We start from the raw sequence: 20704 nt of genomic DNA, 5'->3' as shown, positions 1-20704 counted from the left end.
CTACTTACTAAATATGTCAAGTCGGCTACCCATAATATCTGATTACTTATACGGCACGCCAAAGACATGTTGTTCTGACAAATAAGATTGACCATATCAATACACTTGAGTGTGGTGCAATTATCGAGGTAGCCCGGGTGGAAGTTCTCGGGCACTTGCATGAAAGCCCAGACTCTCGATCGCCCGGGAGGAGAATGTCTCGAGCGTCTCCCTGCCCGGCTGCTGAAGAATCTATTAACCCAGATTCGAGCTATTCAATTATTGTTGTTAATTGTACCACATCGGTTGGATAAATAACCTTTGAGTGGTATATATGAGATTGGACAATCCTCCCCCTTGAGCTAGCTTTTGGGGTTGAGTTAGGTCCAAGTTCCAATCTTAGCATGGTATCAGAACCCGGGTTTCACCGTTATGTGTTGGACTGCCTATAATTAGGCCACCCGTTCTGCCCATAATTGGGTCATTTTTAAACTCCACGCTCTAGATGTTCATTCCTGGACGTGAGAGGGGTGTTTAGTTGTCTCACATCGGTTGGATAAATAACCTTTGAGTGGTATATATAAGATTGGACAATCTCCCCCTTTGAGCTAGTTTTTGGGGTTGACTTAAGTCCAAGTTCCAATCTTAACAATTGTATCGGATCATTCACGACATGAGTTATGAGCTTCTATTGATAACAATATGACAGTTTCTCAACTAATTGGGTGGGGTCCATCAAGTAGCAATAACGAGGGTATGTCGAAGTGGCAATCGTTACTAAATATTGTCGACGTTTGTAAGAGAGTGCTCACGGCTGGAGAGGTAACCCGATAACCCAAAATCACAATTCCATAAATTTAATCGTAAATATAAATAATGATGATTATGATCAAATATATCTAATAGTTAATATTGAAAAAATAACAAGAAAAATATTACTCGACGGGTATGATCCGAGGCCCTTAATGTGGCAACTCGTTACTAAATACTAATTTGTCGGATTTTGTTGTTTTGCGTTTTGTAAGAGAGAGCTCGCTATAGAAGAGGTACCCTTCTTCCTAAGGTTTGCTGTTTGCGAGTCTGAGTTATCAACTTTTTTTTTTTTAAAAAAAAAATATATCCTAACCCTAAATTCTCGTAAGAAAAATAACTTCCACATCTTGTTAATTGAATACAATCAATTTGCATGTCGATAATTGAATCGGATCCAGATTGCTATGAAAGGTGACGCTGCCCCCATGACACCAAGTGGGTAACAAAAGTAATCTCGTCGTTTTTTTTCGTCATGATCGTAAACTACATCGACTTATCCATATATATCAATCAAATTAAAAGTTCATCGATCATCCATTTTCTTCTGTATCGAATGCACGAAGACGGTGCCGGGGGCGGTGGGTGCGATCCCCTTCTGGCTCCTTTCAACTCCTCCCCTTACACTTATCTAATTAAGAAATATTTATTTTTTAAAAATAATTTTAGCATCCTGCCCTCCTTTAATTTACTCAAAACCCTACACGGCTACACAGTCTCATTAATTCTTAAACACATGTTTCTTTAATACAATAATTCAATAGTTTTGATACAAAACAGATCAGTTATGGAAAACTCTTTGGTCAATCTCTATAATAAATGTGGTTTAATTAGGGAGGCTAAACACGTGTTTGATGGTATGAAGTACAGTCCAGAGATGCAATTTCTTGGAATGGGATGATTTCATCATGTCTTTTTGTGAATGGGTTTTGAGTAAGAATCTCTTGATGAGGCTAGCATGTGTAAATTTTACAGAATCAACCTATTAAGTTGTGTGCTAATCTGAAAGAATTGGATTTTTTGAGACAGCTCCATTTTCTCAAGTTGACAAGAGTGGCTTTGAGTTTCATGATTATGTCAGAACTGCTCTTACGGTTTCCTATGTAGATGCCCCGGCTCTCGAGCCATCTCCCGAGAAGCTTATCACCCGAGCTACTTCGATAACAGTGTCACACTCGAGTGCTATCTTTAAGATATTATCAGCTGAGGATGGTTTCATGGACTGCAATTATTGGAGGATACTTGCAGAATGGTAAAGTGGCTAGCTTCAGCAAATGAGAAGCCAAGGTGTTAGACCAAACCATTCAATTATTCAACAATTAATGCTAGCTACCTAGCAGCTCTTTCAAATAACGCTTTGTTTCAAGCTGATGCGGATATTATCGAAAATTCACCTTGAGTTGGAGCAGCTTTGCTTCATGCTTATGTTAAGATGCGAGAGAACAGGGAAGCCACTAAAAAACGTTGTTGGGTGAGTTTCTTCCGATTTCTTAAAAATATAATACGAGGTATTTATAAAACATCGATATTCAACTTATAATATAGATTTAATTAAATATAGATTGATTTATATCTAAAAATTTCATCTATAAATTATAATTTTTTTTTCCACTTTTTTATATTTTAACTTTGTTTATTCATATCATTTTTCGATCATTAGAATTATTACAAGATTGTGTGATGTCCGGATTACCTTCTCTAGCATAATCAATGCATGTGCTATGCCCGGAGCAGCTCCACAACAAGGTAAACAGTTTCATTCAAGCTCAATGAATCGAAAATTTTGCTGTATAATGCTGTGATTGTCGGTGGTGCCCTGGTAACCATCTATGCAAAAAGGGAGATATTGAGAGTGCTAACGAAGTCTTCAAGAGGCAGCACGAAAGAGACGTAAGTCTCTTGGAACTCGATAATCTCAGAGTACTTACAACGTGGTTATGGGGAAAAACATTAAAGGTATTTGAGGAAATGCAAAGCATAAACTTGGAAATGGATGAAATTACGTTTATTGGTGTTATTTCTGCCTGTAATCACACAGGACTAGTGCATGAAGGTCAAATATTCTTTGACGTGATGATAAAAAAAAAACTTCACATCCCTCCAACAGGAGATCGACTAAGAGTAAGGTAATTATGCTCGCAAATGCTCTTTCTCAAGTCCAACTGTTTGGCATACAGTGTTGGCTGCATGTAGAGTTCATCGAAACTAAGAGCTAGGTGAATTTGCCGCCAGAAAGTCAATCTCACGTCAACCCCAGGAGTCAGCCGCTTATGTCTTGCTTGCTAATTATCTGCTGCATCTGGTCACTGGAGAGACAGGGCGAAAGTGAAAAATTGATGGATGATAGACAAGTTAAAAAGGAAACAGGTTTGAGCTGGATTGAAGTGAAGAACAAGACCTATGCATTCATGGCTGGTGATGTTTCACATCCTTTATCAGATGGCATTTATATGAAGCTGGAAGAATTAAGCATTCGTTTGAGGATGCTGGATTTCAGCAAGACACAAATTATGTTCTCCATGATATTGAAGAGGAACAAAAAAAAGCCATCCTTTCTCAGCACATGCATGAGTGAGAGACTGGCTATTGCTTCACATTCGGCTTCTCTTTTCAAACTTAAGAAGGTCAATAAGATCTTGCACCCGGTCTCTCAGATTATAACATCTATCAGTCCGGTGTTTCATACGAAGAAAACCATGAATTTTTTTTTAAAACATTAAAATTTTAGTTGTTGAAAAACAAAATGATTGCATTTGAGGTAAGATATAGGGAAAATAATTATTAGGGATATAAGATAATAAATAAAGAAGTTATAGTGTTATTAAGATTTTTTGGAATCAATTAAAATATATATATAAACCATAAATTTCCATATAAAAAACAAAATCAAAAGAGGTTGGTTCGTGCCCGTTTGATGCCCAAATAAATAAGATAATAAAAACCTAAATGGGTCGGATATTGTAAAACATGTTATTCGAATCATACTTTCCGAATACAAAACCGATTACCCATTTAACCTTAACCAAAACCGACCCAAACTAGTTGGTTCGGATATGGTACCCGTTCTACCATACCCCGTTGACCGTTGTCACTTGTCATACCAGAGAATGAGATGCCCTTAAACTTGGCTACAACACCGCGCCGATCTTAGTCGCCGTAGGGAACGCGAAAATGCCACCATCCTTATTGGCCGATGGACCTCCGACCGCCGCCTGTGATAACCCTAGTGGTTGGCGGTTCACGTGGGAATCCCAGTCGCACTCACCGACGCTTCGTTTACTCCTGTTTAATTCAAGCACCAAACCCTCCATTCATTGCAGAGACCTCAAATTCAACCTTTTTACTGCACAAAATCTACTAAAGATGTCGTTTTCCGAAAGTCAAGAAGCAGAAAAGGGAACCTCAGTTCACGTTCCTGTTCCTCGGGTTTTGATTGACCAGGAATCACCAATCCATTTCAGGACATTCGAAGACCACATCGAGGTTAAACTCGTTTTGTTGCTCCCCGTGAACCATCCACTCGTTTCTGATTTTGATACAATCGTTGATTCTGGGGAAAGCAGGGAAGAACCTCGTGAGCTTTTTGTGAATACTGGCAAGTAATTACCAAAATTGGTTCGTCAATATGTGTGTGTGTGTGTATTGTGATTATTGATCTTGTTTCTGATAACTCAGTTAGTTCCAGTGGCTCGTCTTCTTTTCTTTTACATTGTAGTCTGTAATGGTTTGCCTCAAATATTCCAAGTGCAGGAATGATTTGTTGAGAAAGAACAAGAAACTTTATCTCTTTCGACCAGACTATTATATATATATATATATATATATATATATACTATATATATATATATATTTTTTTTTTTTAAAAAAACTTTACTATATTGTTTCAGATTTGAAAAAGTTATCGGGTTTGGAGGAGGTTCATTTCTACTGCAGAAGTTGCTCGACCAAGCTTACAAAGGGCATCAGGTAGTCTTTCGTTGAAATATGATGTATTGATTAATTCGTTTTCCTAATTTAAAGATGCTTTATTATCAAGTTTGATATTTCATATCATCACAAATCAATAAAGTAATTGGCCTCTAAGGTTAATCGACCATATTTGTTGTCCTAAAAATTGTTGGTAGTGCGTCGATTTTAAGTGCTCCAGGAGCTCATTCTATTTAAACTAATTGAGGATTATCTTATAAAATAATATTTTATATTTTATTAAGTTTGAAAACATTTTTTAAAAAGCCAAAACATACCTTTCAAAAAAAAAAAAAACAAGAAGAAGCTCCAAATCATTCAAGATCTCTTCACTACCCTAGAGAACTATCTTCATCTTGATCCAAACAGGAACATGAAAGACCAAGATTATGGCCTTAGGTCATGAAAAATGAATTCAACTTGATATATTGCTGAGCTTGTATTTTTGCATTCTCAACTAATGCGATTTAACTGTGATGATTTTGGTCCAGATTGAATTGACACCTGTAATTTCACAGATGCTTTGATGAAATGCCATCTATTAACTGGCGAGATGTTGCTGACAATTGGTTTGGGTCTTGTTGTTGCTCGTTTGGCGGTGTAGGTGAGAAACTCGTGACAGAATATGCAAAATCGTATACTTGCACAGCTGGTGTATGCCTATTGAACGAGACATCTGTTCTTTTATGCAAAAATGATGTTCTGGGATGCGGGTTCTCTGATGCGATGGCCAGACTGCATTGTGAGCCTGAGCTAAATTCGACAGGTTATAGTGGCTGTGATAGAGTTTTTATAAATGGGTTTAGCACGCAAGGACATGCAAAATGTGGGAATCAAAATGTGGAGGCCTCAAACAGTGATGATAGCAGAAATTTTCTTCATTCCATGGAAATAGATGTGACCAACTCAAAACACAAGCCTTCTAGAAATGTATCCAATAAGGATAGTTTATCATGCACCTCTCCTGCACTGCAGATCAAAGAAAAGGAAGCACTGATGAATGGACATTTTGCAGATGTAAAATATCATACGAGTAGCTGTGATACAGGATGTTCTCCCTCTTTAGATGGAGTGTATGATGAACTTCTTGAAAATCAGAAAGTGTTTCTTGACGGTTTTCTTGGGGATGGTTTCATTGTTAAATCTTCTTCCCTTTCGAAAAACATAAAGTGGACCGACTTCTGTTGCCCTCGATGCTCATCTCTTGTTGGATCATATCCTTGCTTTGAGGATCATGTATCATTGGATGGTGGTATTCGATTGTTCAAATGCTGTATTTCAACTCGCTTGCTCTCAAGTGGATTCCATGATACATTCAGGTGAGCACTTAAGGTTAAAAATTTACTCCTTTTATGGATGCACATCATCATCTTATAATTTATATTCGGCTTTCACGTAAAATTATCCTCATTTTTTTATTGTATCACCTGGATCAGCATGGCGTATCATACATCATATGTGATGGTTCACTCCAAAATGTTTATGTGCTTGTTTGATCTATTGTTACAATGCGGTCTCTTTCCAAGTATGGTGTCTAAATTACTGTGTAATAATCTTGATCAGCCATATTCAGACTTTGATACAATTGGATTCTGTGTAGACCTACCTGCCTATATAATGTTGCCCGATGAACATGCTTTATACCCTCTGAGGATGTTGATGGAGACCTGTCATTGGGACATATGGAAGGATAATTCAGCAATCAACATTGTAATCCTGAGCGAAAATGGAGGTCGAGGGTTGCACAAATTGGAGGGAAATGTTTAATATATGAATGGAAAACAGAAAAGTGACCAGTGACAGTATTAGAGTTTTATTGAACCTTGTAATTGTAGTTCCATCGACTTTGCTTTGCCTTTTCTTTTTAATCCTTTTTTTACCAAAAGCCTTGTCTTGAGGTTAATTATCAATAAGTAATTAATGCGAAACTTAACCTGCTAACAGGAACTACACTCTGGAGAAGATGTTTGCTCGCCAGTTACTGGAAAATGCAGAAGATGAATTATCATTCCTGACTATTGTTAGAGACATACAAACTAAATCCCCAGTTTTGCGAATAACTCTCCTGAATCCAAATGCGTGGTGCTGTACTGGATGCTGTGTGCACCCCGGGGAACCAGTTGCTAACCTGTTGATGTATCCTACTATCAAAGTACTGTTCTCTACCTGTAGTAATGGCATGGAAATTGATTCCAGGTAAGTTAATCCACCTCTTACATGTGCATTTTCTCAGGTAGTTAATCCATCTCCGATTTGTAGGGTCCAAGTATGTATATGTTAGATATAAGAGATAAAAACAAGTATATCATGAAGTAATCAAATTGATAATGTGTTCATGCGCAGAGGTGTGGATGGATGGGGGGGCAAGAATGAAGCTGATGAAGAAGTATACATGTTTTCATCTCAACTACAAGAATTGGTTAGGGGTTTGGAGCTTTCAAACAGTTGGTATCCACAATCATACAAGTCACTGCAGGGTGTTTTATTGTCATCCATGAAGAGGTAATGTATTGTAATACTATTATTGTGACGGTAACTCAACTTGAGAACGAGGGAGCAACACTTTTTTAGATGAAATCTATTCAAATATTGTAATGGTGATCTCAATATCTATATTATATTGTTGATTTAGCATCCCTACACTAATAATATCTGGTTACTATAATGTACCAGATATTTTTTCAAAAATATCTGTCATGACTCACGACTACGAGAAATGGATCTGGTTATGAGCAGGGACGGAGCTAGAAAATGAAGGTTGAGGGAGCAAAATATATTATACTTGGCTCCATCACTGGTTATGAGTCGATTGTACGTCAACCCTCAATGTTTGCGTTCTTGTGCCTTCGTTTTTTGCCTCCCTTCTTGCCATTTTGAGTGAACGGGGGCTGAGACTCAGAGAATCTCACGGTCTCTAAAACAGTTGTTGATAATAAATTGAAGCTTGTTTACTGAATCCTTTGCAAAGATTATTTATACAAGCATGACCCATCTAGAAAACCAAAAACACTAAACCCCAAACGACAAGTCGCATAAAAATCACATAAACTGGATAAATAACCCCTCGGATAATCCAACCTATTCAAACGAAAACTAAAAAGTGAATCAAAAGTCTAGATGGAGCATTCGATCGAACAAGTGTAACTAAATAAAGGTACAGCACATTATGGGTTGAGTTGTTCTTCACTCTTACAACACACGAGGTTGTGTTTATTGCAATTACCATCGATTTGAACCTGTCATCATAAGTACAATTTTTTAAGTTTTAAGGCTGCAAGAAAACAAACTACAAATGAATGATTAGAGGCTGTTTGCTCATGAATTAATTAGGTTCACTGGATGTTTTATCTATTCAATTTTGGTATGAAATGATTCATGTACCATGATTTGTTATGTACTCCTGCATATAATGATTTTTACAAGGATACTACGTTGAGACCAATCGGACTCCTTACCACATGGATTCCATCTGTCCATCTCAATGACCCGAAGACGATCGATAACTCCTTTGCTGGTTTTATATGGAGTTAGATTAATCATAAATGATTTATTTTTGGTAAACAAAAAATGTCTTAATGTTATAAATCATAAAGAATAGAGAAAATAAGACGAGCTCATTTAGAAACAACTCAATTTTTTTTAACAGTTCAATTAAAATTAGTTGATGGTTAACTTTAGTTTAAAACTTTAGGTAAAAAAAATTATAATCATAACAAATATAATTTGTTCTCATTTCTCTATCAGAATTACCCCGAACGCCCATATTCCAAAACAATAACAAATTTTGTTTCTGCCATTTAAACAACCGTGCGCTAAGTAATGTAACTGCTGCCTGACCAAAATTCCTCACAAACATCAGGAAAATCTAGCAACGGAAGAGTCCGAAACAGGTTGTCGATCAAAATTATATGACTCAAGAAGACGAGTACAACTCCATATTTCGTGTGTTAAAACTTATATTCATTGAAAAATTATCGGATAGTTTTTCTTCCCTGGAATGATTCCTTCATAACCGCACTTCAAGATTCATCCCGGAGAAAACTGTGGGTAAAACTAGAATGTCGTCAAAGAACCTGGTTTTCTCTATGCGACACATGATGAATTTAACTGTATAATGTACACAGATGAGGTATGAGACGCCTTAATGAAGCAAGTGTTTCGAAAATTCCAATGCAATAAGAATTGCACGGGAATACACAATTGCCGAATATCATTTTCATGTAGTGTGCACTAATAATTACATGCAATTTGTAAGTGTCGCCTCATTTCCTGCCAAACATTGACGAAACAATAGCGTGTCAAATTCCATCCCACTTGAAGGGGTTTATGACAGAGCCCATTGAAAAACACAAGATACGAATTACACCAGCATCTGGAATAGTAAGCACATCAAGTTCATCAACCTTCTTCACCAAACTCCTTTGTGAATCGTTCATGCACTTCAAGATCAGATTTACTAACTGTTGGTTTTTGTCTCGCTAGAACCTTGTCAAAGTCTGTTTTTGAAATGGGAGGAGGGATAATCTACAAAGGCATGGACCATAATTGCGAAGCAATTAGATGCTAATGACATAGGAATCAATCGGAATTAAGACACACTTGGTCCTAATCTCTATACAGGTATCAATCATAGTTGAGACATGTTAAGCTGCTAATCAAGAATCTCAGTAGAGGCACTACAGCGACTACCTTGCATGCACAAGAAATAAGTTATTGTTCTATCCTGTAAAAAATTAAGTCGGGTTTTAATGTTGAGCATTGAATACAAAAAGCTATGGATTTACTTGAGACCAAGGTATAAAAGCTTACCACCATGTTATAGTATACGTTATAAGTTATGGGATACCTCAGCCCCTGGTAAAATAAGAGTTTATCATGTAGCTATTTTTTTAATTCCCATTCACCAGTATCATGACGGTTAAGTCAGTGCATAATCATTCTCCAAGCCATCCTTAACTCGCCAGAGCCATGAACATGACAGTAGCTTCTCTTATATTCAATTGTGCATCATTTTATACTCTAAACTCCAATAGAATCACACCCTTGTCTACTTTCACCTCATCCGTTAATTTCTGTCCTATTTCTGTTACATATATTTGACTCCACAAGATACATAATCTAGAGTGACTAACTCCTTGTGACCATACAAGAGCTAAATGCTTGTTTCATGCATGATGAACATTTACCCAGAGCAGAGTAATTAACAAAGCACATTCGCACGAAATGCACGGTAAAAAGAAAGAGAAACTCCACAGATAATAAAAACATCAACTTCGTATGCAGTCAAGAATATAAAGAATCTGCATACGACCAAATTAATACCTTCTCAGCAAGTCCTTGTACAGCAAGCTCCTGCATGGTTATCTGGACAGCACCCGGTTGCTTGGGTCCACATGGCATCCAGGTACCATTAGAAGCTTTGATGAAGAACATAGCATCTTGTGTTTTACGTACAGGCTCAAATAAAACATCTTTAACCTATTCACAGCCATGAAAAAGCCAACAGGTATGAAGGAGACAAAATGAGCCATTCAATCATTAAAATCAGTGGATAAAGCCATTTGCACTTACACAAACAGAAATATCTGAACCAGAAAAGCCTTCGGTTTTACGAGCTAAGACTTCAAAGTCACTTTCAGTTAAGTTATGTGGAGTATCTCCTAGATGCACCTTCATAACAGCAATAATACAAATGAGAGGAAATTTACATAGCATTTTTTATTCAATTCCTTCTCCGCACAAATGAAAAGAGATACATTCCCTACTTTGAACATGTGTTGTCGTGCTTTCAGATCTGGAAGAGGTATATATATGCGCTTGTCAAATCGTCGCCTAACAGCCTACAAAATACATAGTTAGCCTAACTTTATTAGATAAAGAAATTCTACTCACTTTGCACAAACTGCTACCTGGTCAAGAGCATAAGGAGTATTTGTGGCAGCAAGAACAAGAACTTTATCATCATTGTGGCCTACACCCTAATGATTGCCATTAGATAGAAATAAAATCGTAAGCAATCCAAGTTCTCTTCATCAAAAAGAATTATCAGTGACACCAAGCCCAGGGTTAAAAAAACAAACAAGGACCAGGGATGGCAAAACAAATTGTTTCAGTACCTCAATATAAATGGCAGTCCCAGGATTTCAAATCAACAGTTAATGAAGCAATATTAAACTACATTCCAAGTTGGGGATCATCTTTCTTTCTTTTTTTTAAAACATAAAATGTTTCTATATGATTATATTTGTAATGGCACAGATATCATCACAAACACAACTTTGACCAATAAGCAAGGACAAATATAATAAGCAAATTCCACTACAAAATTGCATTCAATCTTCTTTTGTGATTTTTAACACCATTCAATCAAGTTTTGGCAGGTATAACCAAATCCGGTGCGTGAACATACAAACCAAATTGGTTTACTGTTGGAAAGCAGGTCAAAACCCCCAATTCACAAAAAAAATGATACTGAACGCAGCAGACAACATATTGATAAAAGTCTTAAAATTCATGTTCCATTAAATGTTGGTGTGCATGAACATCGTCCAATGCAAAGGGCCAACTAAGAAAGAATATCCAATTGCACAGCAACTCTCAAACAACGGCATATAAAAACTTTCAAATGCATAGAACAGATAAAGAAATCTTTCAACATATGAAACCCAAATTGGCTAATTCGGACATACTTACTTGAATCGGAAGTGGATAGAATAAAAAGGAATAACAAATTAGCAGTTCAAGCCTAACTTCCAATAAGTGTAGATAGAATAGACAGAAGAAATTGTTGCGTATATGTTTTTTTCAGGTTGCAAGAGAAATTAAGATGTGACTCTCATTGTTTGCCACAAATATTACCTGCATCTGCACCAACAACTCTGTTTTAATACGTCTTGAAGCTTCACTCTCATTTCCTTCTCCACGCTGGCCACACAAGGAATCTATTTCATCAACGAATATGATAGAGGGAGAACTTTCGCGAGCCATTTGGAAAAGGTTGGAGACAAGCTTCTCACTTTCACCCATCCATTTCGAAACCAAGTCTGAAGAAGAAACACTGGGAAAGAGCAGCAGTTGGCATGCACCAATTTTAAGGCCCAAGTACTCAATAGTTAATAATGTGGTATAAATGTACTCAGCAGTTGGCATATTCTTCAAAGTTAGAACAGCAACAAACACAACAATACAAGAAACATATCAAACAAAACAAACACGAAGCAGTAGATTTTTCAGGAAATGATATCCAACAGGCAGAAAGTAAATTAACATTTTTACATAAGACGATTGGAAGAACTCAATCAATAAATGGTCGGTTTATCTATAAGAGTTTACCGTATGCAATAGAAGAGTTGAAGGAATTAAATACATTTTGAGATTTCAAACAGACAAAGATAAAAAAATAAGATAATAGTTTTTTCCAATGAATTCGTGTCATATTTTTCAAAGTTAGATCATCAAAAAACATAACAAGACAAGAATCAGATCAAGCAACTGCAAAATGAAGCAGTAGATCCCTTTACAGGGAAAACATATCCAACAGGCAGAAAGTATATTGACATTTTGACATTATAATATCGGAAGAGCGAATAATCGATGAATGGTAGGTTTATCTAAAAGAGTTTACCATATGCAAGTGTAGAGCTGACGGAATTAAATTATTAAATACATATCTACAAAACTCTTGAGCCATTGAAGATAGACAAGTTACCTGAAAAAGGTTGAATCAGCTTCAGTTGCAACAGCCTTGGCCAAGTATGACTTTCCTGTTCCAGGTGGACCATATAAAAGAAAAGCCCTCCACGGACGCCTCTTGCCTAAAAGCACAGGACAGTAATTTCAGTAAAAACTCAAGTATGAAATAATATTCTAACCAGATAAACTTCTTTAGTTCTTCGAATTACTAAAAAAATCAACTCTATGACCAGTAAAGAAAGAAATACAAAAAACAAAAAAGAAAGGTGCACAAAGGATAAAATTATACCAGTAAAGAATTGTGGGAACTTCACAGGAAGAATCACTGCCTCCTTTAAAGCCTGCTTCGCGCTCTCCAATCCCGCGACATCATTCCACTTAACATTCGGCTTCTCCCTAATTATAGCAGAAGTCAACCCAGCTCGCAGCTTCTCCTTGTCCCCATCCTCCCCCTCATTCCCATCTTTCTTGGTTTTCGGCCGGGTAGCCACCGCAGCATCACCGTTCGACGCCGGGCCCGACCCACCCTCGTCGAGCACGGCCCGTATCTCCTCAGCCCGCCGCAAGTACTCGGTAAACTTCTGCGTGATGGCTTCCTTGATTTTAGGATTCTTTTCGTACTTGAGATGGGTTTTGAAATACTCTAAAGCGTTCATATACAGAGGGAAAGCTTTGGCATAGTTTCCGGCATTATCTTCCGCCACTGCCTGCCGCACATACTCGATCGCTTGTTCTTTGAAATTGCTATACATCCTCTCCGATCAGGAATATTGATACATGCACGTATGATTTTACGCTCTCCTGCGCGATTTCGTGGATCGGAAGGAGCGGGAATAGGCGGATCGGAAGAAAAAATCGATACTTTGAGGGTTGATATTTTTGATCAATTGGTTGATTTCAATTTCTGCTTGGGGGTTGAATCGTAGAGGAAGTGATGATTAATCGACACGATTCTGCTTTTGAACTGGGGAATGCGACACGCTTTTGTTGGCCGCGTGAGACTCAATTGTTGTGGACCATAAAATAATGCATCTTTAGATCCCTTGGTTTTATTTGTATGTAAATTCAACTCTCACCATGCACTCATACTATTGTGTTCATGTTATTCATATAAATAATATATTGGCAAAAACTTGTGTGAGACAGTCTCACGAGTCGTATTTTATGAGACATATATCTTATTTGGGTCATCCATGAAAAAATATTACTTTTCGGCAAAAACTTGTGTGAGACGGTCTCACGGATCTTATTTTGTGAGACAGATCTCTTCTTTGAGACATACATGAAAAAATATTACTTTTTATGTTAAGAATATTACTTTTTGTCGTGAATATCGATAAAGTTGACCCGTCTCACAGATAAAGATTCGTAAGACCGTCCAACGAGAGACATTACTATTACTTTTTCTATGTATTAAACGAATAAATTATGATCACTCATTCAACCATGATATATGGATGAGTGAACATTATTCACCACCCTCAAGACACGTATCATGTGTTAAGTAGATAAAAACACTACCCATATAAGTAGCATCAACCAAATCCAATTATACATTATATTTAAAATCATAAAACTATCCTACACAATTTTTTATTAAATAATTCGAAATAACATGTTTGCTTCTATTTTTTTCCTTCACGTGCTTTAATTTTCTCAAAACAATATCAATATTATGTTGTAACTAAGTAGAGAAAAGATTGTTCTATGATACACATATAATCATCACCACCGTTTTGCTGTTACTAATTGTCTTTTTCGAATCGTCAAATAAGAAATCTAAAATTATCTTATAACTTTAAACAAAAGAATTAGCCATTAACTAATTTAAAACTTTTGAAAAAGAGTAGAAATCTTGTGAGATGGTTTCACGAATCTTTATCTGTGAGACGGGTCAATCCTATCGATATTCACAATAAAAAATAATACTATTAGCATAAAAAATAATACTTTTTCATTGACGACCCAAATAAGAGATCCATCTCATAAAATTCGACCCATAAAATCATTTCAGATAAGCTTTTGCTTTGAAAAATATCTTGAGACGAAGTCAACATCCATGTTTTATTTGTTGATGAAGAAATCTTAAAAAATAGCCTTTATTTTAGTAGTTAATTCACTCATTTACAGGCATAATTAAAAAATATTAATAATAACTATATTTTTTTAAAAGAAATTGGTTAAAATCTTTGATTGCGTGTAATTTCCACTGGTTGGGTCCAAAATTTCCTAAATTACTCATCTGAGCTGCGTTCTCCCGCGGCTGCCGGGAAATGGGGAAACACGGCAAGAAGCAAAGCCACGACCACCGCAGGGGAAGAAGAACCTCGTACACTGTTAATGAAGACGACGATGAAGAAATCCAAGGCTGCCCACTAAGCCCGCAGACTTCAACTCTTCAGAAAACTACTCTCTCCGATTCTGATCAAGAATCCCAAGAAGAACAAACGGAGACCGAAGAAATCCCATCGAATAATGATGACGCGCCTTCAAAATTTTTGCTTTATCAACAAGCTGTGCAGGTCTGCAACTTAGTTTAGTGTTTATCTATGTTTCTATTTAGTTAAATCTTGCATATGAATGGGACTAATTGTTTTATATGTATTTCTTGCAAATGCAGTCACCCAAAGGGGACATAAGCTATTTGCAGAAGTTCTTTATGATGTATGTGGGTGGAAGGGTTCCCCTCCATCTCCAGGAAGACTTCTGTGGAACTGCCCTTTTGAGGTATTTCTAATACTGGCCCCTTTTCTTTCTTTCTTTCTTTTAGTCTTTTTATTCCTTTTTTTTATAATTCCGAATTGCTCTATGCGTGTAGTTGGTTATTATTTTATCATTCTGTTATTGTGTGGGAAATTGCATTCTTTATTTAATCCCAAGAAAACAACGAGTCTGTCGTTTGGTTTCGTCATCTGGATTGATACAATGACATGTTTCTTACTTCAATGTCCGTCTACATGTTATGTTTCAATAAATTGTTTTCCTGATCGGTCAGTTTGATGCAATTCTATAAATTATTTTCCTGACCGGTCTCGCATTTCCTTTAAGGTTGTAGTTTTTATGGACACTTTTGTGGAAGACAAAACGAACTCCTTGGCTTCCCTTTTATTTTGGTTAAGATAGGAAACAATTTTCTTATTGAAGCTAAAATGTACAATTGGAAAATAGGAAATTACTCCAATCAATCTTGTGAAAAATAATTTGACAAACTAATTTTGGTGTCTGGTCTCCATGCAAGCAGATAACAAAATTATCAATTTAGGTTAGTACAGGTTACCGTCTTCTTAAAAACTTGTATTAATTCCTTCAAAGCTTTGTCAGCCCATATTTGAGTATTGTTTATGGCTTATGAATGCAATTTTATACTTACGGACGTACCCTTTTTACCTATTTTATTCAACAGTGTAGAATGGGTTCACGGGGATGCTAGGCGAACTGCTGTAGGATTAGATTTGGATCTCGAAGCGCTGAATTGGTGCATGGAGAACAATGTTAATAGAATCGGGGCTGATATCTGCTCTAGGATAACACTGTTTCATGGAAATGTTTTGCAACCTCTTGCTTCAAAATTGATCAACTTTGATCACGACGAGATTATCAAGAATACCAGATCGAAAGGTGATGACAGTGATTCATTGATCTGCACCGAAAATTTTTTGTCGGAGGGAAGGCCTGAGGCTACTCAATCCATGAAAGAAACTCAGTTGCCAGGAAGAGATATAGTGTGTGCTTTCAACTATAGTTGCTGCTGTCTGCATAGCCGCAAAGAGCTGATTTTGTACTTCAAGTATGCACTTCATGCTCTGAGTAACAAAGGTGGAATATTTGTGATGGATTTATATGGTGGTACCTCATCAGAAAATGAACTGAGGCTGCAGAGAAGATTTCCGAATTTTACGGTATCTTATGCTACAGCCTACAAAGTTCTACATTTTAGTGGCACGTCGTTGCATATGGGCTGAATATTCCTTTTATGTGATATTTATTGCAACATTATATTTAATGTTGTTAGAATTAGTATCGTAAAGTCAAAAATATTCTTTCCCTCGTTAGAATTATCAGAACATGAAAACTTCATTGCTTTTGGCATCTTTTTAAACTCTGAAGACAAAATAATAATCAATGAGCTACCGAAATGTGGTTGGGGTACTGAATTAATTGGAATTTGTTTTGATTGTCGTCGTAGATATCTTCTCATTCAATCATCCATCATGTAAATAGAAGATATGAGTACTCCCTAATGACTTGCATGCCCAAGAAGATATTTTAGGAAGAGCAAAAGGCATCCAAAATTCAGATGATGGAATTTTGAAAAGAAATCCATCTACTCGAAAGGATTAATTTTTTTGGATTGTAGCTCTTTTCCCTAAAATCTGAGTTCTCAAGTCTCCATGTAATGCATTTTAATTCATTTTAAACCTTGAAAAAACAATTACCGCGGTAAAACCTATTATCGTGTGGTTTTGTAATGGAGTAGTTGGATTTTGAAGCATCAACATTTTCGTGTTTTAGCCCAGTGGGAAACCAGGATTTGTTGTTTAAAGACTCACAATTACTCGTGTATGTGCTGTTTTTTTAATTATAGCATTCTTGAATCTTGCTGCACTCTACCACTTCACATAAATATTATCGACAAACAGACGATTTCAAGTTCTGAATCCTATAATATTTTACAGCATTTCACCACCATTCCGTAATGATTGTTGATGCTATCAATATTTTTGCAGTATGTTTGGGAGCAAGCTGAATTTGACATCATTCAGAGAAAAACAAGAATCAGTCTCCACTTCCATCTCCAAAAGCAGAAAAAGCTGCGGCATGCTTTTAGCTATAGCTGGAGACTGTAAGCTCGACTCCTTGTCCACCTGTTGTATAAATTTTCTTATAAATCTTCAATGCCTTTTTTTATAGTCACTTTCTTGACAAAACATGCATAATTTAATCACGATGTTTTCTAGATGGTCCTTGCCTGAAGTGAAGGATTGTTTGGAAGAGGCTGGGTTTCGTGCCGTTCACGTATGGATTCGCAGTATGCCCGACAGTGAACAAATTAGATGCACAGATGGCTTCTCCGTTGGAAGAGATGTGAAGTATGAAGAGGCTACGAGTTTCAAACAACAAGATGCATGGAATGCATATATTGTGGGTGTTGCATAGTTACTTCTGAAATCCTGCACAAAAATCAGGCAATTCCCGTCGTTGTCTTGGTCATCAAAGAAAATTTAATTGAAGCTTGTTATACACCGAATTTTATTTCTTTTTGGATTAATAGACCGAGGTGTTTACCTTATGTACTGGTTAGTTATGGCATAGTTTCATTACGTGACACCTTATATTGATGTTCTTTCAGTGTTGAACTAAAGAAAGCTGGTAACACGATTTCCTTGCTTTAGTTTTTCAAGACTTGATTTGCCCAGATGAATGTACGTGTACAGGATATTTAGGGGTAGAGTCGAGTAGAAACTAGGTAAACAAGAAAACTTAGTTCCTCTGATTAACCATACTAATCAGTTACGGTGTGTCGGTTGCTAAAAGGCTAAAAGATTTATTATGTTACTTACACTAATTGATGGCTGTTGTGCAGATTTGATTCTGTAACTTGGACACAAATTGTGCTGTGTTATACTTCGTATGATCACCACCAAACAACACTCTTGAAATCAGGTTCCCTTACAGAACACTCGACGCGACACCCTTTCTTACACTTTTAGCGTGTGTGCTAGCTGTGTTAAGACTCTAGCTTGAAGATGTATTTTTCATGGCTTGTTTGTAATCACGCCCGATTTAGCATTATTATCTCGAGTTGTTTCTTTAGGGAAATAATTGTGATTTGCTGTAGCCTGACTTCGAAAGCAATGAATGCGCATGATGTTTGGAAAACGTTGGCTTATGTATTTGAGTTTGGCTCCATTGAGCACATGGTGGGATTAATGCTGAACACTTGAAAGAGTAGTGGAGTGGTCCTCTCGTGTATCACTTCTGGTTCCAGTCTCAACCCATGCACTTATACATACATGGATGACATTAAGACACCAAAATTCTCGCAATTGGTGAGACTGGAACACATGGTAGATCGAGCCTCGGGGTGAAGGAGGCCAACGTTCCTTCTAAAAAAATATGGATTAATTTTTCATGTGCAACCCTTTTTTGTATTTTAAATTTTGCCCGACTCTTCTCAACATTGGAGTTGCTGTGGGAAATGTGGACGCTTCCGAAATAATGTAGCAGACGTAAAAGATTTTATGTGATACATTATCGGACCTACTTCAGCGATTAGTTTCAATTGGGATTTTAGTTTTTCCACTCAGCCAAAACTTCCAATCCAATGTACACCATTGTTTGCTATGATACTATTCAAATGCCTCGCTCAAACTCAAAGATCGACATCGTTGGTACTTTCAAAAGTTCATTTTGATTTCTCTTTTGCATCCATCGGTCGAGTTTTCAAATATGGGCTATGGCTATGAAAAGTTTGCCGATCGTTGGGCAACTCTTTCTTTACTGAATTTGATTGGCTAGTCGTAATCTGATAGGTATCATGATGTGAAACACGGAGATACTATGTTACATCGGGTGAGTTTCGTCCGATGAAACATCTATTCTGTGAGTTTTATTCTCAATAAATAATGGACGATACACCGGTTGAAGGTGTGAATCACATGCTTGTGAGACATAAGCATATTATTTTATTTTTTTTTGTAATTTTAATACACAAGCAACCACACTTATAGGCTTAGCCGGCAACCACACTATGAGACCGTCTCGCAACTCGATTTTGTGAAACAGATCTACTACCACACCCTACTCATGTAAAAGTATATTTTTTTAATGTAAAAAGAATAGATTTTCACTCCAGACACAAATCAGGTCGACTTGTCTAACGAAAATAGATTTGTAAGAACGTTTTACATTAAATCTACTAAAAATAATATATTTTCATCGGTCGGGTTGGATATGAGATCTATTCCACTGGGAGAGCTGTCTCACAAAATTGATTTGTGAGACAGTTTTGACGTAACTATCATAATTTAAAATTTAATAAATTTATTTATTCGATCGGAAGCATTTAAAACCGAAATCAAAACCGTGGAGAGAAGTAAAGAAACGTTGGTTTGGAAATTAAAGCTCTTTTACAATATTTTAGTTACATGATTATACCATTTGTTATAACTTTTGACAAGACGCAATAGAGTAAATTCTATGCACACTCATGTATATATTTATTTCAAATTAGGTAAAACGATGATAAATGTTAAATTGAAATGGTTAATCTCAGATTCAATGGAAACATTCACTGACTTGAAATAATAAATGTAAATATGCACACATATAACATGTGTTTCATAGTAAAAATACTATTTAAATAAAAAAATTAAAATTTAATTAATAAAATTGTCTGCAGGTTCAATTTATAAACTTTGATTGCGGAATAAAACCGTCCAATTATTTTTTTAACAAAGAAAAATCATGGTTTTTGATACAAACGATGCGATGGGGACGAAAAAAGATAATTACCCCTAAATAAATGGGCAAAAACTTGTGTGAAACGGTCTCACGGGTCGTATTTGTGAGATGAATCTCTTATTTGAGTCATCTATGAAAAAATATTACTTTTTATTTTGAATATGGATAGGATTGATTCGTCTCACAGATTAAGATCCGTGAAACGGTCAAACGAGACCCACTCAAATAAATGAGGTGCAAATGGACCCATATGCATGTTCAGTAGGGAGGCGTTAATAACAGAGATTGCTACCCTACATGCCTCATTCCAATAAATATTCACCTGCTTGCTTGTGAACTTTAAATTTTTTAAATTATATAATATTTTAAACGTCACGTTTCTATTGTATTTCTCACAAAAATAATTACTGTCTCCGATAATTTAATTAAAAAAAATCTCCCAATTCTAGATCACTTTCGATGCCGATGGTGTTAATTTTTATGTTATGATACTCACGGGAAATTTAGGGTCCGATCCACGCAAGCGTCACTAATTCAGACGTGGGCTTTGAAACTACCCTGAGCCTGGAATCACAAATAAGATCGTTAGGAGGGGGCCAGGAGGGTGTCCTGGCGTAGCCCCTCCGACGCTCAAGTCAGTGACTGAGGATATATGGGGGGAGCAGCTAAGGGTGCTGCTGAAAACAATATACTGAATGAATAATTATACGCTCAAACCTGGTATTTATAGGAGAATACATGGGCTTGACATGGGCCCTTCACCTGTGGGCTACCTTTGGGCCTTAGATATGGG

General features: G+C 36.6%; 3 protein-coding genes and 1 pseudogene across 6 annotated transcripts; 3 read left to right on the top strand and 1 right to left on the bottom strand.

The window, feature by feature from the left end:
• The first annotated feature begins 681 nt into the window (after window positions 1–681).
• On the top strand, window positions 682–3364 carry LOC140803662 (pentatricopeptide repeat-containing protein At2g27610-like; annotated as a pseudogene).
• A 379-nt stretch (window positions 3365–3743) lies between these two features.
• On the top strand, window positions 3744–7389 carry LOC140842390 (uncharacterized). 4 transcript variants are annotated; one of them, XR_012120393.1, is made up of 6 exons: window positions 3748–4384; window positions 4677–4755; window positions 5274–6074; window positions 6192–6280; window positions 6356–6580; window positions 6700–6837. XR_012120393.1 is itself a non-coding variant. In XM_073210248.1 (5 exons), the coding sequence occupies exons 1-5, from the start codon at window positions 3961–3963 to the stop codon at window positions 7259–7261; spliced, it is 1719 nt and encodes a 572-aa protein (XP_073066349.1). In that variant the 5' UTR covers window positions 3862–3960; the 3' UTR covers window positions 7262–7389. The 4 variants fall into 4 exon arrangements, 1 of the variants encoding a protein (XP_073066349.1); XR_012120392.1 differs by having other exon boundaries at window positions 3744–4384; window positions 6192–6586; window positions 6700–6834; XR_012120391.1 differs by having other exon boundaries at window positions 3745–4384; window positions 6192–6580.
• Window positions 7390–8887: 1498 nt separating this feature from the next.
• Window positions 8888–13394, bottom strand: LOC140842389 (protein SUPPRESSOR OF K(+) TRANSPORT GROWTH DEFECT 1). Its single transcript, XM_073210247.1, has 8 exons — window positions 12737–13394; window positions 12464–12569; window positions 11614–11812; window positions 10665–10733; window positions 10521–10595; window positions 10327–10425; window positions 10078–10233; window positions 8888–9279 (listed from the first exon to the last, which is right to left on the bottom strand). The coding sequence occupies exons 1-8, from the start codon at window positions 13197–13199 to the stop codon at window positions 9154–9156; spliced, it is 1293 nt and encodes a 430-aa protein (XP_073066348.1). The 5' UTR covers window positions 13200–13394; the 3' UTR covers window positions 8888–9153.
• Window positions 13395–14641: 1247 nt separating this feature from the next.
• Window positions 14642–17863, top strand: LOC140842388 (uncharacterized). Its single transcript, XM_073210245.1, has 5 exons — window positions 14642–14969; window positions 15068–15174; window positions 15851–16346; window positions 17175–17290; window positions 17406–17863. Exons 1-5 carry the CDS (start codon window positions 14721–14723, stop codon window positions 17602–17604), a joined length of 1167 nt encoding a protein of 388 aa, XP_073066346.1. The 5' UTR covers window positions 14642–14720; the 3' UTR covers window positions 17605–17863.
• The last annotated feature ends 2841 nt before the right edge of the window (window positions 17864–20704 follow it).

This window comes from Primulina eburnea, chromosome 10, assembly GCF_022965805.1.
Source record: "Primulina eburnea isolate SZY01 chromosome 10, ASM2296580v1, whole genome shotgun sequence".
In the NCBI taxonomy this organism is placed as follows: Eukaryota; Viridiplantae; Streptophyta; class Magnoliopsida; order Lamiales; family Gesneriaceae; genus Primulina; species Primulina eburnea.
Note: the sequence above shows the minus strand (reverse complement) of the source record. Positions and strands in the feature narration are given on the sequence as shown.